Source organism: Mya arenaria, chromosome 3, assembly GCF_026914265.1.
Source record: "Mya arenaria isolate MELC-2E11 chromosome 3, ASM2691426v1".
Taxonomy (NCBI): domain Eukaryota; kingdom Metazoa; phylum Mollusca; class Bivalvia; order Myida; family Myidae; genus Mya; species Mya arenaria.
The window spans coordinates 45,976,323-45,987,773 of NC_069124.1; the positions used below are offsets into that span (position 1 = coordinate 45,976,323).

Genomic DNA, 11,451 nt, shown 5'->3' on the forward strand with positions numbered 1-11,451 from the left:
TTGTTTACTTTTAACCATGTATTGTTATGTTTACAAAATGTGCCCTCGCCGGGATTTTATTGTTTAGTGTTGTTTACTTTTAATCATGTATTGTTGTGTTTACAGAATGTGCCCTCCCCGGGATTTTATGGTTTAGTGTTGTTCACTTTTAACCGTGTATTGTTATGTTTACAGAATGTGCCCTGGCCAGGATTTTATTGTTTAGTGTTGTTCACTTTTAATCATGTATTGTTTTGTTTACAGTATGTGCCCTCGCCGGGATTTTATTGTTGTGTTGTTTACTTTTAACCATGTATTGTTTTGTTTACAGTATGTGCCTTTGTCGGGATTTTATATATAAGTGTTGTTTACTTTTAACCATGTATTGTTATGTTTAAAGAATATGCCCTCCCCGGGATTTTATTGTTTAGTGTTGTTTACTTTTAATCATGTATTGTTTTGTTTTCAGTATGTGCCATGGCCGGGATTTTATTGTTTAGTTTTGTTTACTTTTAACCATGTATTGTTATGTTTACAGTATGTGCCCTCGCCAGGATTTTATTGTTTAGTGTTGTTCACTTTTAATAATGTATTGTTATGTTTACAGTATGTGCCCTCTCCGGGATTTTATGTTTAGTGTTGTTTACTTTTAACCATGTATTGTTATGTTTACAGTATGTGCCCTCGACGGGATTTTATTGTTTGGTGTTGCTCACTTTTAACCGTGTATTGTTATGTTTACAGTATCTGCCCTCGCCGGGATTTTATTTTTAAGTGTTGTTTACTTTTAACATTGTATTGTTATGTTTACAGAATGTGCCCTTGCCGGGATTTTATTGTTCAGTGTTGTTCACTTTTAACCATGTATTGTTTTGTTTAAAGTATGTGCCCTTGCCGGGATTTTATTGTTTAGTGTTGTTCACTTTTAACATTGTATTGTTATCTTTACAGTATGTGCCCTCACCGGGATTTTATTGTTTAGTGTTGTTCACTTTTAACCATGTATTGTTTTGTTTACAGTATGTGCCCTCGCCGGGATTTTATTTTTAAGTGTTGTTTACTTTTAACCATGTATTGTTATGTTTACAGAATGTGCCCTCCCCGGGATTTTATTGTTTAGTGTTCTTTACTTTTAATCATGTATTGTTTTGTTTACAGTATGTGCCCTGGCCGGGATTTTATTGTTTAGTTTTTTTATTTACTTTTAACCATGTATTGTTATGTTTACAGTATGTGCCCTCGCCAGGATTTTACTGTTTAGTGATGTTCACTTTTAATCATGTATTGTGATGTTTACAGTATGTGCCCTCGCCGGGATTTTATTGTTAAGTGTTGTTTACTTTTAATCATGTTTTGTTATGTTTACAGAATGTGCCCTCCCCGGGATTTTATGGTTTAGTGTTGTTTACTTTTAACCTTGCATTGTTATGTTTAGAGTATGTGCCCTCGCCGGGATTTTATTGTTAAGTGTTGTTTTCTTTTAACCATATATTGTTTTGTTTACAGTATGTGCCTTCGCCGGGATTTTATTTTCAAGTGTTTTTTACTTTTAACAATATATTGTTATGTTTACAGAATGTGTCCTGGCCAGGATTTTATTGATAAGTGCTGTTCACTTTTAACCATGTATTGTTATGTTTACAGTATGTGCCCTGGCCGGGATTTTATTGTTTAGTGTTGTTCACTTTTAACCATGTATTGTTATTTTTACAGTATGTGCCCTGGCCAGGATTTTATTGTTTAGTGTTGTTCACTTTTAACCATGTATTGTTATGTTTACAGTATGTGCCCTGGCCGGGATTTTATGGTTTAGTGTTGTTCACTTTTAACCATGTATTGTACTTTTAACCATGTATTGTTTTGTTTGCAGTATGTGCCCTGGCTGGAATTTTATTGTTTAGTGTTGTTTACTTTTAACCATGTTTTGTTATGTTTACAGCATTTGCCCTCGCCGGGATTTTATTTTTAAGTGTTGTTTTCTTTTATCCATGTATTGTTATGTTTACAGTATTTGCCCTCGCCGGGATTTTATTTTAAGTGTTGTTCACTTTTAACCTTGTATTGTTATGTTTACAGAATGTGTCCTCACCAGGTTTTTATTGTTTAGTGTGTTTCACTTTTAACCTTGTATTGTTATGTTTACAGTATGTGCCCTGGTTGGGATTTTATTGTTTAGTGTTGTTTACTTTCAACCATGTATTGTTATGTTTACAGTATGTGCCCTGGTTGGGATTTTATTGTTTAGTGTTGTTTACTTTCAACCATGTATTGTTTTGTTTACAGTATGTGCCCTGGTTGGGATTTTATTGTTTAGTGTTGTTCACTTTTAACCATGTATTGTTATGCTTACAGTATGTGCCCTGGCAGGGATTTTATTGTTTAGTGTTGTTTACTTTTAACCATGTATTGTTATGTTTGCAGAATGTTCCTGGGCGGGAGTATTGTTTTTTTGTGTTGTTCACTTTTAACCCTGTTTTGTTATGTTTACAGAATGTACCTGGGAGGAGGTTTTGCTGCTTATTTTTGTTCGCTTTACCATGTCTTGTTTTTGTTAACATAATATGTTAATGGTTGTGTTTTTGTTTACATAATATGCTTGGGTTATTATGAAAACAAGAACACAGCCTTTTGTTTTCTAACTGTTGTTTATTTATAATCATGTCTTGCTGGTGGTGGGTGTTGTTTATGGTTGTGTTTTTGTTTACATAATTTGCTTGGGTTATTATGTAAACAAGAGCACAGCCTTTTGTTTTCTAACTGTTGTTTATTTATAACCATGTCTTGTTGGTGGCGGGTGTTGTTTATGGTTGTGTTTTTGTTGACATAATATGCTTGGGTTATTATGAAAACAAGAACACAGTCTTTTGTTTTCTAACTGTTGTTTATTTATAACCATGTCTTGCTGGTGGTGGGTGTTGTTTATGGTTGTGTTTTTGTTGACATAATATGCTTGGGTTATTATGAAAACAAGAACACAGCCTTTTGTTTTCTAACTGTTGTTTATTTATAATCATGTCTTGTTGGTGGCGGGTGTTGTTTATGATCGTGTTTTTGTTTTCATACTTTGCAGAGCTTGTGGTGCAGCCCTTAAGATATGGATCGAAAATATGGTGTGTGTTTGAACTTGTGTGAGTTTTGTAAGGAGGTGCCTGTTGTGTCCTCTTTGTACGATTGCATAGGCTGTCAAACTTTAACTTAAGGCAGGACTTGTTCAGTCTTTACTATTAAATGCTCAGTATATCACTGACAGGTAATTAGATTTCATCCTTTGGTCAAACATTTCAGAAAAGTCTTAAATGCTATTGTAATGTTTAACTTTTATGTGCACCTCCATTTCATGAATTTCAGAAAAGTCAACACTGCCTGAATCTGCGGGATGCAAGTCCAGATAACCCATCTTAAGGGTCCAGGCCATAAGCTGCTGCAGAGGAAACATAGATAACTGGTACATCTGATGGTAGCTTTGATTGTTACAAATGTTGGTAGCCAAAGTGTTTAAAGTCTCATGCCAGAGAGTCTTTAGCCATTCCCTTTTCCACCAAGCTTTTCTGTTGTTTGTTTTGAAGAAAGCTCAGGCTGTTTAAAGATCTAAATTGTATTTGGTGACATCATTGTAGTGAAAAACTTTAGAAACATGATTGTCTGCAGATTTCCACAGAATTGAGTTGATCTTAGAACCACTCCCCCCCCCCCCCCCCCAAAAAAAAAAAAAAAACAAACTTTTTTCGTTTGACTGGTAGCCTTCTGTTGTTTCTTTAGTTTTGACACACCAATTTGATCCGAATTTGAAACCAGGAGAGCCCTCAAAGGGCCTTGTGATCAAAATGAAATTAATTGAAAGACATTACATTCCCAATAGTTTGTTTATTCCTTGCATTGCACTCTTTATGACAAATATTGAAGTTTGTAAACAGTTGTTCATATATCCTATTTCCTTGTGCAGATATAAGATATGTGGGGGAAGCGGACATTGTAGAGGTGTTGTTGCGTTGATGGCAGCCAGTGATTATTGAGGACGTCCTCGTCGAACCGTTCCAGGTACATATATGAAGAAAGGCAGATATCAATGTAAATATAGAAAACAAGCACTTAAGTACAATTTTTATAATCTGATTTTTTCATCTTATAATTTTTCACAAATTCTATAATCATTTAACTTTTGGAATTTACTGTTGAAGGAGCGGGAAGACCGGGAAGTGGACAATGTCATCCGTGAGGTGGGACCCGGCTGATGGACATTATGGAAAAGTAGGTTAATGAAGATACTAACATAATAATTTATAATATTTCCATAACACATTTGCTTAAGATTTTTACCAAAAGTATTTACCCAAATTGATGGAAATCTCTAGTTGTCCAGCACGTGAATTACAAGTATTTGGGGGACATGGCACCGTTCAGTAAATATGTTCCATTGCATTGAAGATTATACCACCAGGACTCACCATATCAATCGTACAAATGTTTTTCGCACAGCAATACAACCGGGTATGCAGGGGCAACATTAACATGAATCATCACGCCACAGGCTTGTAAAACTAGGAAGGAAAAGATGGAGGACCAGCTTATCCGAGGGAAGGAACAAGTCTGAGGCCACTTACCTAGTAAGATATGATTTTTAGGTCTGTAATAGCACCTCTTTGAAAATACATCATATGTGGCAATGCCTGATGATGATGCTGCTGATGATGATGCTGATGCCGATGATGATGATGATGATGATGATGATGATGATGATGATGATGATTGTCTACCATTTTCTGTATGTTTTATGTCTGACCTCGACTGTTGCCTTAAAAGACTGATTTTATATCATAATGCATCATCTGTTGTCTGTGAATATGGAATATGTAAATTTTTAATGCATAATTCCTTTTTAAATTTCACACACTCCATTACAGTTTGGGACTTGACCCAGCAGTTCTTTTTCCCCCATCATGCCCAGCAGACTGGTCCAACATTTTTCAAGCTCCACAGAAATGTGCTGCCTGGAAATTGGCTGCCTTTTGGAGTATGTGCATAAGGCTCAGGTACATTGTAGATCTTAAAAACCGAGTTCATGTATTATTCAACTGTGTAAATAGAAATGTTTTTTTCAACTTTTCATTTACTTTGAATCAATTTTTTACTTCCTTCCAGTTGTTCCTAAATTGAGATGAAATACATGTGCGCAGTGCAGTTCAAAAGATTTATGTCGTAATGTTAACATACTTTTAAACATTTTATTCACTGTAAAGTACCATAGGTCAATGTAATCATGTTAATGTAGTAACATTTTAAAAAAAAATTTCTAATTTACATGCGCATGTATCTGTTGTAGGACTACATATGCGGATTGAGATATCTAGGATAGCCATTAGGAGCTGCTTGGCCATTTTCCATCGAAAACAACCTCAGATGTTTATGGACGGTTTACAAGGTCAGATATCTTTACATTTAACTACGCTGCAATAAGATCACACAGTAATTTAAATTTTCAATTTAGCAGTTAAATTTTATGATGTTTCTTATGGGAATCGTAATTCTTAATGCAATATTTTGTGTGCACTTTAATCAATTTAAACTTAGATGTACAAAAAACACATTAAAACACTACAATCCATTTAAACTATTATGTAATTTGTTTACAAACTTCTTCTACAGATGAATGGCAAACATCAAGGTTATTTTCAATTGAAAATGGCCGAGAAGTTCCAAATGCAATGATAGCAGGAAATACAAAGTTCCACCTGGGTCTGCACTGGGGCACTTCAGTCCATAGTAGGTTGATAGTAATACTTACTGAATAATTCCCTAAAAGACTTTTGCTTAAGATTTTTAAAGGTATTCACTTTTGTTTTAGCCTTGGTGTTGTTGTTGTTGTTAGTGTCATATAGAAAACTTACCTTGGCCATAACTTAAATACTGTTGAAATTATTTGAACACTATTTTGTTGACATGTTGTCAGAGGAATTAAGTAGATGTGTAGCAAGAATTGTAATTGTGTTTTAAGTAATTTTTGTGTTCGTTTAATTCTTGAAATGAACAAAATAAGCAAACCCTCCTATGATTTCAGATGGAAAATCAAATGCTGAGATGATAGGAGAAGTGGCTGCGCTTGTGACCAGCTCATCAAGGAGTGGCCATAACATTCTCCAACTTGTAGCTGTTGCCTGAAAACCAGTCACGCTCTTCCATCTGAAACACTACATGTATCTTCAAATGTTCTTCAAGCCATTGAAAAACATCTCGAAGTAACACCATTTTGTACTTGAAGGTATGATAACATAAAATATGACATATCACCATTTCTTTAAGCCTACATTTATAAGCTTTCAATATTAGATTTCAATTTCCCAGGAACGTTTAAAGGGACTGTACACCAGATTGGCACCAAAAAAATATTTTTTCTCTTACAAATCTCAGGACAATTATTTAATAAAATGTCTTTGATATCATAATTGTAAAAAAAATAGCAAAATGTAAAAAAAAACGGTGTCGCCAAAATTGCAGTCCAGAGTCGTAACCACTGTGCTACAAAGGCTTACCCTAAACGGATGAAATATTTAAGCTATATACCTAACTTGGTAATGTCACGTAATAACATTGACTAGCCAATCAGGTTTAAGGAATAAATTCTAATAGGTAGACATACCTAGTAATCTTTTTTAATGTAAAAATACGAAAAAAAATATGAAAAAATAATTTAATTGTAAACTATGTGGTACTTCAGTTAGTAAGTTTCAATGCATTGTACAAAAAGATACCAAGTTTATGTCAGTTTTCGACAATTTTCTGTTTTTTCGCTATTTCATCATATGGAGTACAGCCCCTTTAAATGAATATACTCTGTTTAACATCATTTTATTAGAACTAGTCAAGTCATTCCCCACCTAGTCAAAAATAATTCCATGATTTTTGTTTTATTACCGGTACCTGATTCAGTATATAAATACAAATAAGAAATATTTTGCTGTTTTACATAAAAATGATCAATTTGTCTTGAATTGGACTCGTCCTAAATCAACAATATGAGCCATTTTCCTCTCGCCCTAAGACGTCATAATAAATGGACCTTCAAAATCTTATTTCAAAACAGCATCTCATTTATGTTTTTTTAACACTTTTTAATAAGATTTTGATCAGCTTATAAAACAGTTATCTGCTTTTTTGTTTACGCAGTAATAAGACTTACCGATATTTCATGGTAGTTTGGTGTTGGGATGACATTCGGCCAAATGGCTTTAGGCAACAGTTCAGATGTCACCCCCTTCACCTCGGGACAATAGTTTTGACAGTTACCCAAATAAACATGAAATTACTGTAAACTGAACACTAGTTTTTGTTATTCTTATGTGGATATTTTTTCGGTTTTAAATATGTTTTATCAATCAATATTTTCAGCAGATGGACCCAGATTTGTGCAGTGCAGATAGATGGCTAAATCAGATGTGGTGGAGTACAACTAATGCTTCATTGCTGAAAAAGGGAGGAGTTGTCTTGCCTGAACTCCCATGTGAAATCTGCACCAATGGCATGGACTTTGAATTACAGTGATATTTACATGAGAAGATAAGGAAATACTTCAGAATTGACGTTAATAGAGACAAATTAGCTTACCCTAGATCATCTCAACCAAAGCAGTGAACAACCTTTTCTTCTTACAATTTGTTTAGATATGTCTGTCATACAACTGATGTATGGTAGGGTGAAATATGTTTTCAACTATAATTCATCTTCTCTATTGAAGGCAACAATTGACATTCATTGTATTATTCGCCTGTGAACTTTTAACGGAATTCCCTTGATAGCTTTACTTTAAAGATGCTCTCTCACTTCCAAATAAGATGTACCACAATTAATACAAATGGTTTTATATACCATACAGGACAAATACATGTCAAAAACAATAGTTCTTATGAAGGATACACAGTTGAATTTTAAGGAAACGTGCAGAAAACATGCTTTATACATTATGAGTGGATAGTAGATCACAATCTTTTAGCATTCACCAGTAATTAGGAATTTTTGCTTTTTCAGCTATTAAAGTGACTGTTCACCAGATTGGCACCAAAAAAAGTTTTTTTCTGTAACATATCTCAGGACAATTATTTAATAGAATGTGTTACGCTTTTTGATATCATAATTGTAAAAAAATCACCAAAAATGTAAAAAAAAAAAATGTGTCGGAGACCGGGTTCAAACCCGTGTCGCCAAAATTGCAGTCCAGTGTTGTATCTACTGTGCTAAAAAGGCGTACTCCAAACGAGTGGTATATTTAAGTTATCTACCTAACTTGGTAATATCATGTGATGACATCGACTAGCCAATCACGCATAAGGAATGAATTCTACTAGGTAGACATACCAAGTAACTTTTTTTAATGAAAAAATACGAAATAACTGCTAAACTTAAATAAATTGTAAACTATATGGTACTTCAGTTAAGTTTCAATGCATTGTACAAAAAGATACCAAGTTTGTCAGTTTGCGACAATTTTCTGTTTTTCTTGCAAATTGATCATCTGGTGCACAGTTGCTTTAATACATGGTTATAATAATGTTGTCACTAAATATTATTTTCCATTAATGCATTATGTAGTATAAAGTACAATTTACATTAATAATTATGTTATTCATGTGTATGAATTGAATTTTAATAAGAGAGTCACTTAAAAATTAATTTCTATTAACTTTTTATGTCTGCCTGAATCATCAATTTAAATCCAATGTTTTACCAGGTTTATAAGAATGCTGAACTGCAATGTCAAAACAAAACATGTAATATATATTTAAATGTGTATTTAGTTTTGTCATGTGGTAATATTTCAGTTTGTTTTCTTTATTAAAATTATTATTTACTATAATTTTGTATCTTAGTCAAATAGATATGTTACAAAAGAACACAGTTTATTATAAGCTTTCCTGTAGTTGATAGAGATTTTTCTCCCACCTCAGATAAGTAGATCCAATAATTTAACCATGCTAGAAATTCTTATCTTGCCCACCGGCGAATATAAAATGCCCATATGGAACTCCTTTTTAAAGACAATGTTATCTGTAGCATCATGGAAATCTTGTCTTGTGGCAATATTTAGAATGCTAATTATTTATTTCTCGCTTCAAATGTCACCATAAACCAGTTTTCACGCACCTTTCAAGAAATAATTCTTCACTCTCCTTAGAACTATTTAAAGACCGATCTGACTATTAACATAATCTGAATCACTGCGCGCATATTCATGACAACCATGAATTATCGCATATCCATACGCAATTATTTTCACTAAGCACAAAAGAGTTCCAACAAAAAATACATTTTTACTTAATTTTTTTAACTGGTGAGGGAGAAAAAGCATCTACGATAGCCACTTGTGTAAGATAGGTTCATCCCGAACCTCGCGCAGGGTCGGAATGAACACCCTTTCTCAGGTCGGAATGAACCTATTTCACACTCTTGGCAATGGGAGATACTTATAATCAGTGAAATAAAATCACCATCTTTATCATTAAATTCTTATGCTTTTCTATATTTGTCTTTAAAATTGTTGAAATGTGAGAACTGACTCATTCGGAAAGGTGTTAAGTGTATTGTTATTTTACTAAGTGTGGTAATAAAATAAATATTGTGTATAATGAGTATAGCTACAAAATTCTTAAATACCAGAATAAACCTGTTAATTGTATTACAATTTCTGAATATTTTGAATGGATTTTTTTTGTACAACAATGGTCCACTCCTGACATAATTGAACACGTGTGTTATTGAAGCGTTTTATGTCATGTGATGTATGGTCAGTCGAAGGGAAAGGCGGGAATATGCACAGGTTTTAATTATATTGGTCATTTCTATGCTTGACTGAAGCGGTTAACTTGATTTTATTCAAATTTGAGTCGTTTAATGTTGGCATAAAGATGTTTTATCATTTAATGATTTTATTCTAAACAGAAAATTGTTTAGTTAATTGGGAACATTTATAAAAAAATTATAATCATGTTAATCATTAATTAGAAAAAAAGTATTTAGGTCATGAAATTGAAATATTTCAAAAAGTATTGATGAATAATGAAGGAAATATTTATACATTTTGATCTCATGCATTTTGAAGCATTATGGTATTCTGAGGTACAGTTTTCCAGAGTTATTTTACAAACAGTTGAAGTTTTGATCTCTGGTTTTTACCCTGTCTTGGAATATCATAATTTGTATAACATTGTATTATTCGAACACTGTTTTATAGATGTTGTATGGTAACAATATTCTGTACAAATGTATATTTGTAATTTGTTTAAAGTCTTCTGGAGAAAAAATAAATTGACCGCAAGTCTTATGCTTAAAGCAACAAAAGTGTTTGTGTATAGTTGTGTTAAGACATAACCATAACAATATAAGTATTATTACACATGCTCTTACCTTTTAGAAAGTATTTCTGAAATGGCTGCCTATACTTTTGTAACTTAAGAGATTTTTAATGCCTATACTTTTGTAATTTGAGTGCTTTTTAAATGCCATTACCTTTGTCTTTTGAGTAGATTTTAGTGGCTATACTTGAGAAATCTGAGTAGTTTTTAAACCCTAGCTAGTCCCAATGTCTTAAAAGTTTCTAAAGCATAAAAGACTTAAGTAGCTTATTTCAGTTAGCCAAAATGCATACTTTAATTGGATTTTGATACATAAAAAATGGTTTATTGTAATTGACAATTCCTATATAAAGTATAACGATACTCAAAAGAAGTAAATATAATGCAAATTATTGAAAAACAAAAAATAGTGAGCTTAGCTTAGTCCTGTTGTAACGGACTTAAGAAGTTTCGAGAAATTGGGGCGATCATGTTTGTAATTCAAGTATTTTTTTAATGCCTTTATTTTTGTTGAGTAGTTTTTTAAGACCTCTAGTTTGATCCATAATGTGTTGCATATTGTATTGTATTTTATTGTCGTTGCCATGGTAACATTTTTAATACAATGAAAGTATTGCAATGGTAACATTGTTTATATCAATGAAAGTATTATCATGATATTTCTAGAAAATTGTCACCACTTTAGATTATGTTATTTTGTCTATGATATAATATATTTAACTACAAAATATATAAAGAAATGAAAAAACACGTTTTTTTGGATTATTATCTCTAAAATTCGCCACATATTACAAACTTTGCATTATTTGTCATAAAGACTATGCCATTATCGTGCCTTCCATCAGCAAGGTTTCCATGTCCAAAACCTTTGGCCAATTCTGGACTCTATCGTGTAAGGCGTAATGATTCATGTTGTCGGCAGGGTTATCTTGGACTAGAGTAGTGTACAAAAACTCATGGCCAATCGTTCTTTTTAATCGTGTTTCGGAAAACCCCAGGTTATATGATAAGGTATGATAATCTTGGCCTTTGTATGTTCGCATCTTCGTTCTCGCCTCCATCCATCCATAATTACCCAGCACATATGTTGTGCACTCAAGATAACATGCCATTTTATTATCAGAATACACGA

At 33.0% G+C, this 11,451-nt stretch overlaps 1 protein-coding gene across 1 annotated transcript; it reads left to right on the forward strand.

Annotated features, from left to right (window-relative positions):
- Window positions 1-4,941: 4,941 nt before the first annotated feature.
- LOC128227226 (uncharacterized) lies at window positions 4,942-6,135 on the forward strand. Its single transcript, XM_052937530.1, has 4 exons — window positions 4,942-5,009; window positions 5,300-5,398; window positions 5,623-5,739; window positions 6,035-6,135. The coding sequence occupies exons 2-4, from the start codon at window positions 5,308-5,310 to the stop codon at window positions 6,133-6,135; spliced, it is 309 nt and encodes a 102-aa protein (XP_052793490.1). The 5' UTR covers window positions 4,942-5,009; window positions 5,300-5,307.
- The last annotated feature ends 5,316 nt before the right edge of the window (window positions 6,136-11,451 follow it).